At 42.1% G+C, this 21,191-nt stretch overlaps 1 protein-coding gene across 1 annotated transcript in view; it reads right to left on the reverse strand.

Annotated features, from left to right (window-relative positions):
* slc6a15 (solute carrier family 6 member 15) overlaps positions 1–21,191 on the reverse strand; it is a 47,055-nt gene that overhangs the window by 5,779 nt on the left and 20,085 nt on the right. Inside the window, exons 6-8 of the mRNA XM_007250574.4 lie at positions 3,898–4,008; positions 1,511–1,752; positions 647–836 (exon numbers count right to left, since the gene is read on the reverse strand). Coding sequence (XP_007250636.3) covers positions 647–836; positions 1,511–1,752; positions 3,898–4,008 — 543 coding nt within the window. The remainder of the gene's footprint in view (positions 1–646; positions 837–1,510; positions 1,753–3,897; positions 4,009–21,191) is intronic.

A 21,191-nucleotide genomic window follows, 5' to 3' on the forward strand; every position in this document is an offset into this window, starting at 1 on the left:
CACTAAGATGTAGAGAAACAACATTTTGCTAAACAAAAAACATACAAAGCTAAAGTCAGCTTGTTCTATAAATAGAAGTCAGCTTCTCAGAGTGACTGTTGTCTATGGCTGCGTCTTTGAATACCCAAAGGAAGACATGGCATCACCCAAGCAGACACCTACTGCACTTATTTCTGCTTATTTCATCATCTGCTAATACTCCGCAAAAACCTCACACTCTCCACCCACACTTCCTCTTCTACTTTCACACTCGCGCGAGACACGCTTTAGCACACAAGGCCATACAGTGTAGTTTCGACAGGATTATGAAAAGCAGTGCACTTGTTCTACTACACACAATTTGCTCTCTTTTGTTATTTTAGAAGACCTATGCTAAGTCTATGTCAATGTCTGAGGAAGGTGATTAAATGAACTTTATATCATAAAACAACAAGTACTTTTCATTACAGGTAAGAGTAAGGGAGCTTTATTTTAGGTGTAGTTAAAAACAAACTTCCCTTAATGACTTAATGACAAAATGTGCCCTTCTTCATAAAAGTCAACATTATAAAAGTAAAAAAATCACACCTCCAGAAATACTGTAATTACTGGGGTCCAAGTAAAGTTCAGATGTAAAAATTAGGTATGGCCAATTATAACTGTTTACCTTGTTCAGCTCCTCTGTTAAGTCACAGCTGTCCAGTCCCAAACGAGAGTAATCGTTCTCCTTCACGCCACGAATTATCTCAATCATCTGCTGGTAATCTTCGGTGCTCACTTGACTGAAGTTGATGTGGTGCGGGATCAAGTCATGACTTATCTCGTTACCCAGATAACCAACTATCTTCTTTGTATTCCTGAAATTTAGTAAAACAAAAAAAATATAAAATTTTTATTGTGATCAGTTACATGGCAATGGATTTAATTCATCATTTAAAAACACAGAACAACTGCATGTTTTATTGAACAGAGAATTTACAGACAAAAGCTGTTTTGGTAAAATTTTAATATGTAAAACTATTAATTTATTAAATTTTAATTATATTTACAGTTGTGCAGGATGTTTTACAGTGTATATTGAATACATTGTAATAAAACATATTCACAAATGATCAAATACTACAAAACCCCTAAACTAGTGCTCATAATTCTAAGGCATAAAAAAATTATTTTATGTACTTAATAAATAATTGTGCACATACTGCTTGTGCAAAAGCCTGGCTGCCCCTGTAAATATTATAAAGTATTGTTGATTTTCTGAGCATAAAATATGTGTATATAATTCTCTGGTTTTTTCTTTTACTATTTTTACACTTCAAACAAACTTTAGACTTTGCAAAAGACTGTATCAGTAAACCAATCAATTTTTTTTATGATACATACCTACTGGTTCCACAGCTGAATAAAAAGTGCAGTGGCTGCTAATTCTACATTTTGCTACAATAGGTTCAACTAAATTCCTAAATAAAAAAAAACACAACAAAAACACAACCTTTCCCTGTATTGGCTTGTGTAAAAAGGTGGGACTCACAGCTCGACGCATTTGGCGTTCATAATGTTGGCTTTAAAGCCCAGCACTGCAAACACCACCAGCGTAGCTAATACAGAAGTGAAGAAGTTGATGAAGGAGACGAGCACAGCGTCGAAGTGGCAGTTGTTATCCCGTTTGTTGTAGCTGGAGAAGGCGATGACTCCACCGAAGCCCAGGCCCAGAGCGAAGAAGACCTGAGTAGCAGCCTCTCGCCACACTTTAGGCTCCAGCATGATCTCAAGCTGACAAAAAAACACACACAAATACTCTTTTCACACTGAGCCAACAACATAAACTGTGCCTTCTAAACTTTCGTTAAGCTTAAAGTTTTATTCCAAGTCATTTTGGAGCATTACTATTGGCAAATTCTTATACATTCTTATAATCCTCACTGGCAAAATGTAAAGAACTGTCAGATTCACAATATGGAAAAGTGGATAATATACTATAAAACAAATTACAGATGAAGTATAAAGGTTGCTTACAGAAGATAACAGTACCACAGTTCTTTACTCATCTTTAACATGCAATTAGGTGAATTATCTGAGTAACATATAGCACATACTGTATATGATCTAAACAAAACATATATAGTATATTAAAGAAATCTATATTAATAGAACACTTATTATTTGCAGAACCATCTACAAAAGGTTTTTGACCAAATCGAAGAACAATTTAATCAGGCAAAGAACTATATCAGCATTTACATTTTTTTTTATTTAGTCAATGTAATCAATTATTTTTATAAGTAACAATTTTTATCAGTACATTCACCATATCGTTTTCATAAACAGCAAAGAACTGGTAGATTCACATTATGTCAAATTGTTAATATAACTGTTAGTGTAAATTAGGTAGGGAAACATTGAAAGAATAGATATATTAATTATAGTGTGACCGAAGTTTTATTTATTTTAATGTTACTAAAACAAATTACTTAACACAGTGACAGTCTTTTGTGGTATTAATAATAATATTAATAATAAAAATGATCAAATTACTGATAACAGGAGAATATAGCCTGTATAACTTTCTTAAAAGAGCAAATTATTATTATGTGAAATAAAGTAACACAGTGTATTAAATATTTTCTTTTAGTTAAACTTGCCAGTTCAACAAAAAATAAAAAATATAGCACAAGTAGCAGCTTGATAAACCTTATAAATCAATATTTACAGACAGACACACACACACACACGCACACACACAAAAACAAGGACACACGCACACAAACACACACACATACACACACAAACACACACATACACACCAAATCTTTGACGTGAGCTGAGATAGTGATCTAAGGCACACAGCTGACATGTGACAGCATTGTGTGTTTGTGTTTGTGTGTGTTTGTGTGTGGTGTGTGTGTGTATTATGTAAAGTAGCTGGCAGAAACACACACGCTGCTGGGATGCAGGCTGTCTACTGGAGGAGGAATTAATTCATTTCTGGAACCTGCCATGTTACTCACACAGATGCATGCTGGGAAACTGGACAGAACAATGCCGTTTCCATGGTTCTTATTATTGTTTTCTGAAAATTCTGTTAGACCACCCAGTGGAGCACATGGAGGAATTGCTGATGAACAATTTAACTGTGACGTTAGAAATGAGGTGCTTGGCTTGCGCTCGAGGTTCAGCAGGTTAAGTTAATTGTGCTAAACTGTTGTTGGGATAGCGGAGCGCGTCTCTGTGGATAAGATCTTAACACTTTCATTTACAAGCTTATTATTATTATTCAGTTCATCATTATTCAATCATAAGACATACAATGTACATACAGTGATAACAAATTGTAGCTCAATGTGACCTTTTGAATTCTAGTTTTATTATTCTGTCAACTATTTTAACACATAAACTACAGTGAATTATTTGGTAAGAGTTCAGCATTTTCTGAGGTATATTACAGAATTATATTTAGAGGATTCTACCTATGGAAAATATGCTAATTATGTGAGCACTGTAGTTAAAGGAGTGGGCTTATGTACAGGTGTTACACTGAGCAAATGCTTAGTTTTGGCTTTGAGGAAACGATTTGGAGCTGCAGGTTTGACAGGGGGAGTGGCAACTACTGAAACTACTGAAATAATTGGCGGTGTCCTAAAACTTTTGAACATCCTTATTCTTAAACTAAAACATGGCATTTTCTGTCGTTTTTGAAGCACAAATTGAATGCATTGCTTAATTTCATTGAACAAAGATTTATGCATATTAAATGTATGTGGCAAAATTGACATTTAACTCAGCTAATTAATAGTAACTGTTAAAATGTGTAGAATTTTGTCTTTGTATAATATTTTTTTTATTGAGAATTATATGTAATTTGACTACGGGTGCAATTTTTTTGCTATGTAACAAATATGTAAGTGTTTAGGATCTTACCTTGGGGGTGAACATATGGACAATTCCATCCACAGAACCTTTCAGAAGGAGGGCCCTCACCAAGAAACAGAACAGCACCACATACGGAAAAAGGGAGCTGAAGTACATCACCTGCAGACAACCGAAGAACATATAATTCTCCGTCAATTATTAAAACTTAATTAAAAATGAAACATGAAGGTACTTTCACAGCCAGTTTAACTGCAGTTTTCCAACAGCATAACAGCGCTCTCAACTGGTGATTAAATTTATGTGCACTTTTTAGACACTACACCTACACACTTAAAAATAAAGGCGTTTCAAAGTGAGATACTTTAGCAATGCCATAGAAGAACATTTATTCCATATAAAACCATTATTGTACAAGAAATGTATGTGTGAACTTTTTGAAGTTTTAAAGAAGTCTATATAAAAGTTCTTTACCAATGTAAAAGTTATTCATACTAACAGCTCTTCCACAAAAATGTTATCGAGTTATTGAAAAATTTGAGTTATTTAGGAGGTAAATTGCATGCTCTGTAGGGTTTAATTAGGAGATTGGGGAGTGTATTTTCATGGTATAATGTTCTGTTGCTGCACTGCATGCAACTGATTCTGACTCTACAGTCTTTTATTGTATTCTTTAGTGTCAATATATTTCTGAAATATCTCTAAAAATTTTACAAACGTGCCTGAATAATTGCACATTGTTGCATGCCTGATAAAAACAACACTTAAAGCTAGATATTCAGCATATGGTTGGATCAAACATAAACCTAAATGAATGCTACAGAGAAAACATCAAAAAGACTAAATTCTGAGATCAGATTTCACAAAATTACAAGATAATACATGGTTCACTGCAGTCAAATCTAACATTTCAAAGGGTTGGTTTCATGGTAATTCACTCGAATTACAGACACAGAACTCAGATGAGCCATTAAACACTCAGTTTCCCGCTCCAGACATACTGTACTTGGACGCTGCCTAAATAGTGGCAATTTGCCTTCACAACAGATTGTTCACTTTGCCAGTGAGATTAGCGCGCGAAATACCATGGCAACGGACAAGGCTTTTTGTTCTCTTTTTAACACGTGCATGCACACCCAGACACACACACATAGCACACACACACACACATGTAAGAAGAGAAAAACACGCCCATGTGGGATTTTTAGTGTGATTGCAGTAATGCAATCACAGTATTGTTCTTCTTAAGTCTTATTCTTATTATTATTATTAGTGTGATTGCAGTAATGCAATCACAGTATTGTTCTTCTTAAGTCTTATTCTTCTTCTTCTTCTTCTTATTAGTGTGATTGCAGTAATGCAATCACAGTATTGATCTTCTTAAGTCTTATTCTTATTATTATTATTATTATTATTATTCCACCTGTTTTTTGTCCGGTTAACTAGTGCCGCAGTTTTCGAAATATCGACTTCGTTCAAAAGAGAAAACGTGCGTCCATATCGGGAATGGTGGGCTTGTATACAGCTTTCCGATCGGACTTACGTTTTTCGTAAAAACTTCGTAAGTACGCGTTTTTTTGACCATTGAAAATGAATGGGCAGAACTTTGCACGCCCGTGGACGTCGCAATTTTTGAAATACGAAGATGAAACCAATTGAGGACCTGTAGAACTTATTGAGCTCTTTCCGAAAATATGCGTTACGAAAAGTTACGTCGTACGGATTTCGTACGATTGTCGTACGAAGTGGCCCCATTGGAATGAATGGGGCCAATCGGAGGACGGCAGCTAGATCGAAGGACAGGTAGCTAGAACTCCAGTACTGTGTGTAATGGAGCAGCTATGGGATAAAACAGCATTAGGTCAAAAGTTTGGACACCCCGGCCCCCCCCCAGTACTGTGTGTAATGGAGCCATGGGTCAAAAGTTTGGACACCCCGGCCCCCCAGTACTGTGTGTAATGGAGCCACGGGTCAAAAGTTTGGACACCCCCGAACGGCCAGAGCAACCTAGCGTGCATAGCTGATTGATGTATTTGCACGTTGCGTAGCAACGTGCAAACACCATTTAATCAAATTTATGCATACACATCACCTAGCAACCACCTAGCAACACCTTAGCAACCACCTAGCAACCACCTAGCAACACCTTAGCAACCACCCCGGATACCATAGCAAAACCGTAGCAACCGCCTAGCAACACCATAGCAACCACCTAGCAAACACCTAGCAACACCTTAGCAACCACCCCGGATACCATAGCAACACCTTAGCAACCGCCTAGCAACACCTTAGCAACCACCTAGCAACCACCTAGCAACACCTTAGCAACCACCCCGGATACCATAGCAACACCTTAGCAACCGCCTAGCAACACCCTAGCAACCACCTAGCAACCACCTAGCAACACCTTAGCAACCACCCCGCATACCATAGCAACACCTTAGCAACCGCCTAGCAACACCCTAGCAACCACCTAGCAACACCTTAGCAACCACCCCGGATACCATAGCAACACCTTAGCAACCGCCTAGCAACACCCTAGCAACACCTTAGCAACCACCCCGGATACCATAGCAACACCTTAGCAACCGCCTAGCAACACCCTAGCAACCACCTAGCAACACCTTAGCAACCACCCAAGATACCATAGCAACACCTTAGCAACCACCTAGCAACACCCTAGCAACCACCTAGCAACCACCTACCAACACCTTAGCAACCACCCCGGATACCATAGCAACACCTTAGCAACCGCCTAGCAACACCTTAGCAACCACCTAGCAACCACCTAGCAACACCTTAGCAACCACCCCGGATACCATAGCAACACCTTAGCAACCGCCTAGCAACACCCTAGCAACCACCTAGCAACCACCTAGCAACACCTTAGCAACCACCCCGGATACCATAGCAACACCTTAGCAACCGCCTGGCAACACCCTAGCAACCACCTAGCAACCACCTAGCAACACCTTAGCAACCACCCTGGATACCATAGCAACACCTTAGCAACCGCCTAGCAACACCCTAGCAACCACCTAGCAACCACCTAGCAACACCTTAGCAACCACCCCGGATACCATAGCAACACCTTAGCAACCGCCAAACAACACCCTAGCAACCACCTAGCAACACCTTAGCAACCACCCAAGATACCATAGCAACACCTTAGCAACCACCTAGCAACACCCTAGCAACCACCTAGCAACCACCTACCAACACCTTAGCAACCACCCTGGATACCATAGCAACACCTTAGCAACCGCCTAGCAACACCTTAGCAACCACCTAGCAACCACCTAGCAACACCTTAGCAACCACCCCAAATACCATAGCAACACCTTAGCAACTGCCTAGCAACACCTTAGCAACCGCCTAGCAACACCTTAGCAACCACCTAGCAACCACCTAGCAACACCTTAGCAACCACCCCGGATACCATAGCAACACCTTAGCAACCGCCTAGCAACACCTTAGCAACCACCTAGCAACACCTTAGCAACCACCCTGGATACCATAGCAACACCTTAGCAACCGCCTAGCAACACCCTAGCAACCACCTAGCAACCACCTAGCAACACCTTAGCAACCACCCCGGATACCATAGCAACACCTTAGCAACCGCCTAGCAACACCTTAGCAACCACCTAGCAACACCTTAGCAACCACCCCGGATACCATAGCAACACCCTAGCAACCACCTAGCAACACCTTAGCAACCACCCCGGATACCATAGCAACATCTTAGCAACCGCCTAGCAACACCCTAGCAACCACCTAGCAACACCTTAGCAACCACCCCGGATACCATAGCAACACCTTAGCAACCGCCTAGCAACCAACTAGCAACACCTTAGCAACCACCCCGGATACCATAGCAACAACTTAGAAACCACCTAGCAACACCTTAGCAACCACCCCGGATACCATAGCAACACCTTAGCAACCGCCTAGCAACCAACTAGCAACACCTTAGCAACCACCCCGGATACCATTGCAACAGCTTAGCAACCACCTAGCAACACCTTAGCAACCACCTAGCAACCACTTAGCAACACCTTAGCAACACCATAGCAGATACCAGCCAGCACTGCAATCACACTCGCAGTTTCTGTAGGAACTGCAATCTAGTTATTATTATTATTCCACCTGTTTTTTGTCCGGTTAACTAGTGCCGCAGTTTTCGAAATATCGACTTCGTTCAAAAGAGAAAACGTGCGTCCATATCGGGAATGGTGGGCTTGTATACAGCTTTCCGATCGGACTTACGTTTTTCGTAAAAACTTCGTAAGTACGCGTTTTTTTGCCCATTGAAAATGAATGGGCAGAACTTTGCACGCCCGTGGACGTCGCAATTTTTGAAATACGAAGATGAAACCAATTGAGGACCTGTAGAACTTATTGAGCTCTTTCCGAAAATATGCGTTACGAAAAGTTACGTCGTACGGATTTCGTACGATTGTCGTACGAAGTGGCCCCATTGGAATGAATGGGGCAAATCGGAGGACGGCAGCTAGATCGAAGGACAGGTAGCTAGAACTCCAGTACTGTGTGTAATGGAGCAGCTATGGGATAAAACAGCATTAGGTCAAAAGTTTGGACACCCCGGCCCCCCAGTACTGTGTGTAATGGAGCCACGGGTCAAAAGTTTGGACACCCCAGAGCCCCAGCACTGTGTGTAATGGAGCCACGGGTCAAAAGTTTGGACACCCCAGAGCCCCAGCACTGTGTGTAATGGAGCCACGGGTCAAAAGTTTGGACACCCCCGAACGGCCAGAGCAACCTAGCGTGCATAGCTGATTGATGTATTTGCACGTTGCGTAGCAACGTGCAAACACCATTTAATCAAATTTATGCATATACATCACCTAGCAACCACCTAGAAACACCATAGCAACCACCCTGGATACCATAGCAACACCTTAGCAACCGCCTAGCAACACCATAGCAACCACCTAGCAACCATCTAGCAACACCTTAGCAACCACCCCAGATACCATAGCAACACCTTAGCAACCGCCTAGCAACACCCTAGCAACCACCTAGCAACCACCTAGCAACACCTTAGCAACCACCCCGGATACCATAGCAACACCTTAGCAACCGCCTAGCAACACCCTAGCAACCACCTAGCAACCACCTAGCAACACCTTAGCAACCACCCTGGATACCATAGCAACACCTTAGCAACCGCCTAGCAACACCCTAGCAACCACCTAGCAACACCTTAGCAACCACCCCGGATACCATAGCAACACCTTAGCAACCGCCTAGCAACACCCTAGCAACCACCTAGCAACACCTTAGCAACCACCCCGGATACCATAGCAACACCTTAGCAACCGCCTAGCAACACCCTAGCAACCACCTAGCAACCACCTAGCAACACCTTAGCAACCACCCCGGATACCATAGCAACACCTTAGCAACCGCCTAGCAACACCCTAGCAACCACCTAGCAACCACCTAGCAACACCTTAGCAACCACCCCGGATACCATAGCAACACCTTAGCAACCGCCTAGCAACACCCTAGCAACCACCTAGCAACACCTTAGCAACCACCCTGGATACCATAGCAACACCTTAGCAACCGCCTAGCAACACCCTAGCAACCACCTAGCAACCACCTAGCAACACCTTAGCAACCACCCCGGATACCATAGCAACACCTTAGCAACCACCTAGCAACACCCTAGCAACCACCTAGCAAGCACCTAGCAACACCTTAGCAACCACCCCGGATACCATAGCAACACCTTAGCAACCGCCTAGCAACACCCTAGCAACCACCTAGCAACACCTTAGCAACCACCCCGGATACCATAGCAACACCTTAGCAACCGCCTAGCAACACCCTAGCAACCACCTAGCAACACCTTAGCAACCACCCCGGATACCATAGCAACACCTTAGCAACCGCCTAGCAACAACTTAGCAACCACCTAGCAACCACCTAGCAACACCTTAGCAACCACCCCGGATACCATAGCAACACCTTAGCAACCGCCTAGCAACACCTTAGCAACCACCTAGCAACCAGCTAGCAACACCTTAGCAACCACCCCGGATACCATAGCAACACCTTAGCAACCGCCTAGCAACACCTTAGCAACCACCTAGCAACACCTTAGCAACCACCCCAGATACCATAGCAACACCTTAGCAACCGCCTAGCAACACCCTAGCAACCACCTAGCAACACCTTAGCAACCACCCCGGATACCATAGCAACACCTTAGCAACCGCCTAGCAACACCCTAGCAACCACCTAGCAACACCTTAGCAACCACCCCGGATACCATAGCAACACCTTAGCAACCGCCTAGCAACACCTTAGCAACCACCTAGCAACCACCTAGCAACACCTTAGCAACCACCCCGGATACCATAGCAACACCTTAGCAACCGCCTAGCAACACCTTAGCAACCACCTAGCAACCACCTAGCAACACTTAGCAACCACCCCAGATACCATAGCAACACCTTAGCAACCGCCTAGCAACACCTTAGCAACCACCTAGCAACCACTTAGCAACACCTTAGCAACCATCCCGGATACCATAGCAACACCTTAGCAACCGCCTAGCAATACCTTAGCAACCACCTAGCAACCACCTAGCAACATCTTAGCAACTACCCCGGATACCATAGCAACACCTTAGCAACCACCTAGCAACACCTTAGCAACCACCTAGCAACACCTTAGCAGATACCAGCCAGCACTGCAATCACACTCGCAGTTTCTGCAGGAACTGCAATCTAGTTATTATTATTATTCCACCTGTTTTTTGTCCGGTTAACTAGTGCCGCAGTTTTCGAAATATCGACTTCGTTCAAAAGAGAAAACGTGCGTCCATATCGGGAATGGTGGGCTTGTATACAGCTTTCCGATCGAACTTACGTTTTTCGTAAAAACTTCGTAAGTACGCGTTTTTTTGACCATTGAAAATGAATGGGCAGAACTTTGCACGCCCGTGGACGTCGCAATTTTTGAAATACGAAGATGAAACCAATTGAGGACCTGTAGAACTTATTGAGCTCTTTCCGAAAATATGCGTTACGAAAAATTACGACGTACGGATTTCGTACGATTGTCGTACGAAGTGGCCCCATTGGAATGAATGGGGCCAATCGGAGGACGGCAGCTAGATCGAAGGACAGGTAGCTAGAACTCCAGTACTGTGAGTGTATGGAGCAGCTATGGGATAAATCAGCGTTAGGTCAAAAGTTTGGACACCCCGGCCCCCCAGTACTGTGTGTAATGGAGCCAAGGGTCAAAAGTTTGGACACCCCGGCCCCCCAGTACTGTGTGTAATGGAGCCACGGGTCAAAAGTTTGGACACCCCCGAACGGCCAGAGCAACCTAGCGTGCATAGCTGATTGATGTATTTGCACGTTGCGTAGCAACGTGCAAACACCATTTAATCTAATTTATGCATATAAATCACCTAGCAACCACCTAGAAACACCATAGCAACCACCACAGATACCATAGCAACACCTTAGCAACCGCCTAGCAACACCTTAGCAACCACCTAGCAACCACCTAGCAACACCTTAGCAACCTCCCCGTATACCATAGCAACACCTTAGCAACCGCCTAGCAACACCTTAGCAACCGCATAGCAACCACTTAGCAATACCTTAGCAACCACCCCGGATACCATAGCAACACCTTAGCAACCGCCTAGCAACCACCTAGCAACACCTTAGCAACCACCCCGGATACCATAGCAACACCTTAGCAACCGCCTAGCAACCACCTAGCAACACCTTAGCAACCACCCCGGATACCATAGCAACACCTTAGCAACCGCCTAGCAACACCTTAGCAACCACCTAGCAACCACCTAGCAACACCTTAGCAACCACCCCAGATACCATAGCAACACCTTAGCAACCGCCTAGCAACACCTTAGCAACCACCTAGCAACCACCTAGCAACACCTTAGCAACCACCCCGGATACCATAGCAACACCTTAGCAACCGCCTAGCAACACCCTAGCAACAACCTAGCAACCACCTAGCAACACCTTAGCAACCACCCCGGATACCATAGCAACACCTTAGCAACCGCCTAGCAACACCCTAGCAACCACCTAGCAACCACCTAGCAACACCTTAGCAACCACCCCAGATACCATAGCAACACCTTAGCAACCGCCTAGCAACACCTTAGCAACCACCTAGCAACCACTTAGCAACACCTTAGCAACCACCCCGGATACCATAGCAACACCTTAGCAACCGCCTAGCAACCACCTAGCAACGCCTTAGCAACCACCCCGGATACCATAGCAACACCTTAGCAACCGCCTAGCAACCACCTAGCAACAACCTAGCAACACCTTAGCAACCACCCTGGATACCATAGCAACACCTTAGCAACCGCCTAGCAACACCTTAGCAACCGCCTAGCAACACCTTAGCAACCACCTAGCAACACCTTAGCAACCACCCCGGATACCATAGCAACACCTTAGCAACCGCCTAGCAACACCTTAGCAACCACCTAGCAACCACTTAGCAACACCTTAGCAACCACCCCGGATACCATAGCAACACCTTAGCAACCGCCTAGCAACACCTTAGCAACCACCTAGCAACCACCTAGCAACACCTTAGCAACCACCCCGGATACCATAGCAACACCTTAGCAACCGCCTAGCAACACCTTAGCAACCACCTAGCAACACCTTAGCAACCACCCCAGATACCATAGCAACACCTTAGCAACCGCCTAGCAACACCTTAGCAACCACCTAGCAACCACTTAGCAACACCTTAGCAACCATCCCGGATACCATAGCAACACCTTAGCAACCGCCTAGCAATACCTTAGCAACCACCTAGCAACCACCTAGCAACACCTTAGCAACCTCCCCGGATACCATAGCAACACCTTAGCAACCGCCTAGCAACACCTTAGCAACCGCCTAGCAACACCTTAGCAACCGCATAGCAACCACTTAGCAACACCTTAGCAACCACCCCGGATACCATAGCAACACCTTAGCAACCGCCTAGCAACACCTTAGCAACCACCTAGCAACACCTTAGCAACCACCCCGGACACCATAGCAACACCTTAGCAACCGCCTAGAAACACCTTAGCAACCACCTAGCAACCACCTAGCAACACCTTAGCAACCACCCCAGATACCATAGGAACACCTTAGCAACCACCTAGCAACACCATAGCAACCACCCTGGATACCATAGCAACACCTTAGCAACCGCCTAGCAACCACCTAGCAACACCTTACCAACTGCCCCGGATACCATAACAACACCTTAGCAACTGCCTAGCAACACCTTAGCAACCGCCTAGCAACACCTTAGCAACCACCTAGCAACACCTTAGCAACCACCCCGGATACCATAGCAACACCTTAGCAACCGCCTTGCAACCACCTAGCAACCACCTAGCAACACCTTAGCAAACACCCCAGATACCATAGCAACACCTTAGCAACCACCTAGCAACACCGCAGCAACCACCTAGCAACACATTTGCAACCACCCAGCAACACCTTAGCAACCACCCCGGATACCATAGCAACACCTTAGCAACCGCCTAGCAACACCTTAGCAACCACCTAGCAACACCTAAGCAACCACCTCGGATACCATAGCAACACCTTAGCAACCACCTAGCAACCACTTAGCAACATCATAGCAATCACCCCGGATGCCATAGCAATACCTTAGCAACCACCTAGCAAAGCCTTAGCAACACCTTAGCAACCACCCCAGATACCATAGCAACACCTTAGCAACCACCTAGCGACGCCTTAGCAACCACCCCAGATACCATAGCAACACGTTAGCAACCACCTAGCAACGCCTTAGCAACACCTTAGCAACCACCCAGATTCCATAGCAACACCTTAGCAACCATCTAGCAACCACTTTGCAACACCATAGCAACCACCCCGGATGCCATAGCAATACCTTAGCAACCACCTAGCGACGCCTAAGCAACACCTTAGCAACCACCTCAGATACCATAGCAACACCTCAGCAACCACCTAGCAACGCCTTAGCAATCACCTAGCTACACCTTAGCAACACCTTAGCAACCACTCCGGATACCATAGCAACACCATAGCAAAACTTTGCATCTACCTAGCAACACCTTAGAAACCCCATAGAAACACCATGGTCACCAGCACGTGTGTTTTTCTGTAAATTGCATACATTTAATGCAAAAATTAGAATGTGACTATACACAGTAGATAACAGTAGATGATGACATACTCATAGTAAAATTAAAGCACAAAAAATATGTTTTGTGAAGCAGTAAAATAAAATGTGTGAAAAAATAATTTCTCTTTATATGTTCTTAATATATTTGTTAGCTAGCTAGCTAGCTAAATGGTTTCTTATTAGTTGACTTTAGTAGTAATAGGAAATTACTGTATCTAAGTACTTAAAATTCATAATCTGATTTATTGTGAAGGTCAGTCAGTGTGGGGTGCTGCAGGTGCTTCAACTTGGACAGTTGATTTTGAAAAAAAAAAAAAAAACACTACACTTGCTGGTGATTGGCTGAGTGTATTTTTTAAATAAAAACACAGAGAGACCCAGACATAACAAAGGGGGGAAAAGCCCCCCTCTCTCCTGTACATCTGTCTGGAATTCACAATTCTCTCTCAGATTTGATCAATGCCACTGAGGTGACTGGATCAGAGATATCTCTTGCTTTCTTGCTTTTTGACAAACCCCACATTTCTTCAACTGAATCCAGACTTTCTACAACCAAGACGAGGCCTGATTTCACCCAGACATTGGACTTCTGTCTTTAACTTTAAATATCTGGTGAGTCAAACTAACATTAATTTATACAAGCCATGTGTTAACTCTGCTAGCTAGTAAACTGCTAATTAGCTAAACTATCTTGCTTTAGACTTATAGATGTTTGGATAATTATTTTGTGATTAAAAGCTGTAACTAATCTTGATGAAAGCTGGAATTTTGTACATAGCTATGTAAGGTTTATACCAGTAGAATAGGGTCTAATGTGTTAGCTGGGTAGCTAATGGAAGCTACTAATTTAAATTTTGGTGGCTGGGTAGCCAGCACACACAATCAAATTAAATGGACCTTACCTTGAGAAAATTGAAGGAGTTAATGGGCTTTAGCTTGGCATTTTCCTAATGTGATGTATTATAAGTTATAACTAGCTAACCTAGCTTCAATTTATAAGTTATAACTAACTGTTAGCTAAGCTAGCTTTAATTTATAAGTTATAACTAGCTAAGCTAGCTTTAATTTCTAAGTTATAAACTAGCTAACCTAGCTTTAATTTATAAGTTATAAACTAGCTAACCTAGCTTTAATTTATAAGTTATAAACTAGCTAACCTAGCTTTAATTTATAAGTTATAAACTAGATAACCTAGCTTTAATTTATAAGTTACAACTAGCTAGCCTAGCTTTAATTTATAAGTTATAAACTAGCTAACCTAGCTTTAATTTATAAGTTATAAACTAGCTAACCTAGCTTTAATTTATAAGTTATAAACTAGATAACCTAGCTTTAATTTATAAGTTATAAACTAGCTAACCTAGCTTTAATTTATAAGTTATAAACTAGATAACCTAGCTTTAATTTATAAGTTACAACTAGCTAGCCTAGCTTTAATTTATAAGTTATAAACTAGCTAACCTAGCTTTAATTTATAAGTTATAAACTAGCTAACCTAGCTTTAATTTATAAGTTATAAACTAGATAACCTAGCTTTAATTTATAAGTTATAAACTAGCTAACCTAGCTTTAATTTATAAGTTATAAACTAGATAACCTAGCTTTAATTTATAAGTTATAACTAGCTAACCTAGCTTTAATTTATAAGTTATAAACTAGCTAACCTAGCTTTAATTTATAAGTTATAACTAGCCAACCTAGCTTTAATTTATAAGTTATAACTAGCTAGCCTAGCTTTAATTTATAAGTTATAACTAGCCAACCTAGCTTTAATTTATAAGTTATAACTAGCTAGCCTAGCTTTAATTTATAAGTTATAACTAGCCAACCTAGCTTTAATTTATAAGTTATAACTAGCTAGCCTAGCTTTAATTTATAAGTTATAACTAGCTAGCCTAGCTTTAATTTCTAAGTTATAAACTAGCTAACCTAGCTTTAATTTCTAAGTTATAAACTAGCTAACCTAGCTTTAATTTCTAAGTTATAAACTAGCTAACCTAGCTTTAATTTATAAATTATAACTAGCTAGCCTAGCTTTAATTTATAAATTATAAACTAGCTAACCTAGCTTTAATTTATAAATTATAACTAGCTAACCTAGCTTTAATTTATAAATTATAACTAGCTAACCTAGCTTTAATTTATAAATTATAAACTAGATAACCTAGCTTTAATTTATAAATTATAATTAGCTAACCTAGCTTTAATTTATAAATTATAACTAGCTAACCTAGCTTTAATTTATAAGTTATAACTAGATAACCTAGCTTTAATTTATAAATTATAATTAGATAACCTAGCTTTAATTTATAAATTATAACTAGATAACTTAGCTTTAATTTATAAATTATAACTAGATAACTAATCCCTGGTTCAGTCCTCAAAATGGCCGCTATATATATATACATATATATATAGCGGCCATTTTGAGGACTGAACCAGGGATAAGTTAGCTACATAGTTAGCACTAACACAACAGCAATACTGGTTTTGGTACTTAAATTTCTTGTCGCCCACTCAAACACACATGCTCACACAGAAACACACACACATACACACACACACTTTCAAACACACACACACTCTCTCTAACAAAAAACACACACACACTCTCTCAAACACACGCACACACACACTCTCAAACACACACACACACACACACACACTCTCAAACACACACACACACACTCTCTCTCAAACACACACACACACTCTCTCTCAAACACACACACTCTCTCTCAAACACACACACTCTCTCTGAAACACGCACACACTCTCAAACACACGCACACACACTCTCTCTCAAACACACACAATCTCTCAAACACACACACACACACTCTCTCTCAAACACACACACTCTCTCTGAAACACGCACACACTCTCAAACACACGCACACTCACTCTCAAACACACACACACACTCTCTCAAACACACACACACTCTCAAACACACACACACACTCTCTCAAACACACACACACACTCTCTCTCAAACACACACACACACACTCTCTCTCAAACACACACACTCTCTCTCAAACACACACACACTCTCAAACACACACACACACTCTCTCTCAAACACACACACACACACTCTCTCAAACACACACACACACTCTCTCTCAAACACACACACACACACTCTCTCTCAAACACACACACTCTCTCTCAAACACACACACACTCTCAAACACACACACACACTCTCTCAAACACACACACACACTCTCTCTCAAACACACACACACACACTCTCTCTCAAACACACACACACACTCTCTCTCAAACACACACACTCTCTCTCAAACACACACACACTCTCTCTCAAACACACACACACACACTCTCTCTCAAACACACACACTCTCTCTCAAACACACACACACTCTCTCTCAAACACACACACACTCTCAAACACACACACACACTCTCTCAAACACACACACACACTCTCTCTCAAACACACACACACACACTCTCTCTCAAACACACACACACACTCTCTCTCAAACACACACACTCTCTCTCAAACACACACACACTCTCTCTCAAACACACACACACACTCTCTCAAACACACACACTCTCTCTCAAACACACACACACACTCTCTCAAACACACACACACACACTCTCTCAAACACACACACACACAATCTCTCTCAAACACACACACACACTCTCTCTCAAACACACACACACAATCTCTCTCAAACACACACACACACTCTCTCAAACACACGCACACTCTCTCTCAAACACACACACACACAATCTCTCTCAAACACACACACACACTCTCTCTCAAACACACACACACAATCTCTCTCAAACACACACACACACTCTCTCAAACACACGCACACTCTCTCTGAAACACACACACACACTCTCTCTCAAACACACACACTCTCTCTCAAACACACACACACACACTCTCTCTCAAACACACACACACACAATCTCTCTCAAACACACACACACACTCTCTCAAACACACGCACACTCACTCTCAAACACACACACACACTCTCTCTCAAACACACACACACTCTCAAACACACACACACACTCTCTCTCAAACACACACACTCTCTCTCAAACACACACACACACTCTCTCTCAAACACACACACACACACTCTCTCAAACACACACACACACAGTCTCTCTCAAACACACACACACACAGTCTCTCTCAAACACACACACACACACTCTCTCAAACACACACACACACAATCTCTCTCAAACACACACACACACTCTCTCTCAAACACACACACACACTCTCTCTCAAACACACGCACACTCACTCTCAAACACACACACACACTCTCTCTCAAACACACACACACTCTCAAACACACACACACACTCTCTCTCAAACACACACACTCTCTCTCAAACACACACACACACTCTCTCTCAAACACACACACTCTCTCAAACACACACACACACAATCTCTCTCAAACACACACACACAATCTCTCTCAAACACACGCACACTCACTCTCAAACACACACACACACTCTCTCTCAAACACACACACACTCTCAAACACACACACACACTCTCTCAAACACACACACACACTCTCTCTCAAACACACACACACACACTCTCTCTCAAACACACACACTCTCTCAAACACACACACACACACACTCTCTCTCAAACACACACACTCTCTCTCAAACACACACACACACTCTCTCTCAAACACACACACACACTCTCTCTCAAACACACACACACACAATCTCTCTCAAACACACACACACACTCTCTCTCAAACACACACACACACACTCTCTCTCAAACACACACACACACAATCTCTCTCAAACACACGTACACACTCTCTCTCTCTTAAACACACACACACACAATCTCTCTCAAACAAACACACACACACTCTCAAACACACGTACACACTCTCTCTCTCTTAAACACACACACACACAATCTCTCTCAAACAAACACACACACACTCTCAAACACACGTACACACTCTCTCTCTTAAACACACACACACACAATCTCTCTCAAACAAACACACACACACTCTCAAACACACACACACTCTCAAACACACAGACACTCTCTCTCAAACACACGCAAACACACTCTCAAACACACACACACACACTCTCTCAAACACACACACACACACACACTCTCAAACACGCACACACTCTATCTCTCAAACACACTCTCTCTCTCAAACACACACACACACACACTTTATCTCTCTCAAACACACACACACACAGACTTAAACACACACATGCTCTGTCTCACTCTCAAACACACTATGTCCCATTCTCTAACACACACACACTCTCAAACACACACACACACATTCTTTCAAATAAACACACACACTTAAAATGCCTGTCTGTTGTAGGTATCAGGGTTAGACTAATGTTATGTTATTAACAAAGTGAAATGATGACCAAATCTAGCAGTATTGCTCAACATGTTATGGCCTCTAAATACCCCTTTAAACTGTAAACTAATTTGTATTAAGGAAATGTGCTTGTATTTGCTTTAGAGAAGTGCAGATAAGGCAAAATAATTTTGCAAGGTTATTTTGTTGTTTGTTATGAAGTATAAATACTTAACGACTAAGTACCAAGGGTTGTAAAAATGTCATATTTGCATTGCTTTGTAAGAGGCATACATTTGTCGTTCATTCATGCTGTGTTCTTATTTGCAGATTGCAGGCAGGTTGGTGTTGTGGAAGAGAGAGTGGTAAGCGTCGACTGACTGCAGAGTCATTTTGCTGTATTGTGTTCCTGTTCACAAACAGGAATACTGGTAAGTTATATCCATATTGAGGTGTTTTGTTTACAGGTTAATTGTTTACGTTTTTGATTAAGGTACATTGATTTAGCTGTTATTATATATCGTTTTCCAAGAAATTCACTCCCAAAATGCCGCGAAAGAACAAAAGATCCTGTGCAAAAAAAGAACAGTGGAAATTACGTACTGAACATTTAGTTGATACTGTTGAGAAAGCTGTGAGCAACAACTGTGAAACTGCAATACCTATTTCACCTAAAGCCTCCTCCAGCCAGTCTGATCACAGGATTTCAGAGCAGAACAAAGGAAGTCAAAATAGGGATAATAAAGCTTCAGACAAGGATGACATCATGTTTAAAAGCAGTGAGGGACCTGTCAGTAGTAACAGTACATCCTATAAAGAAACAGACGAGATTTCGGTGAGAGCCTCATACAGTCAATCGGATTACAGGTTTTCAGAGTACACCAGAGGAACCCAATGTGTGGCTAATTCATTGATGTTTCTAGCTCACCTGAATGAGAAACAACACATAAACAGAGACTGCTTGAATTGCATCTTAAACAGAGGAGACCAGTTGTACGGTCAGATAAGACACAGATTAGAGGATGAAAACAGGTTTATTTCTAGGTATTTGAATTTTGATGATCTCCCAAACACAATTGAAACTGACTCAGGGCGTTATGTTGTGAAGAAATCCAACCCAGTCGGTGGATTGTTACTGCAAGATGCACCTGAAGACTGGCAAAACTTTTTGAATCTGTCACTTCGTCTTGAAGGTCTTGGAACTGAATTTTCACAGGCCTTGCTGATCATTGGTGGTTTGTGTGTAAGTGTTTTCAAAGATCGAAGTGGGCGGTATGGGTTTTTTGATCCACATGCTCGAAATGCAAATGGATCATGCTGTGACAAAAATGGGAAAGCAGTGATGGTTACTTTTCACTTCGTTTCTGATCTGGCAAACCGACTGATACAGCTCTTCTTCTACTCTCTGAAGTTAAAAGCACACAACGAGTATAACCTGCTTCCTGTCTGCTTTGAGAGAGAAATATCTGAAGACCTCAAAATGGGAATAACATCAACAGAGAGTGAACCAGATGTGGTACAGGAATCCTCCATGCTGCCTAAGATGTCTATTAAACTAGATAAACTTCGGAGAGAAAAAGTTGCAAAGAGACTGACAAGACTGGAGATGTCAAAAAGGAACCAAGAGTTGCTAAATGAAAAAGAACAAAAAAAACTGAGAATGTCACAGAGGAGGAAAGATGCTGATAAACATAGATATAGGCTTCTTTCTTCAGAGAAGACTGCCAGCAT

The sequence above is a fragment of the Astyanax mexicanus genome, chromosome 9, assembly GCF_023375975.1.
Source record: "Astyanax mexicanus isolate ESR-SI-001 chromosome 9, AstMex3_surface, whole genome shotgun sequence".
Classification (NCBI taxonomy): Eukaryota; Metazoa; Chordata; class Actinopteri; order Characiformes; family Acestrorhamphidae; genus Astyanax; species Astyanax mexicanus.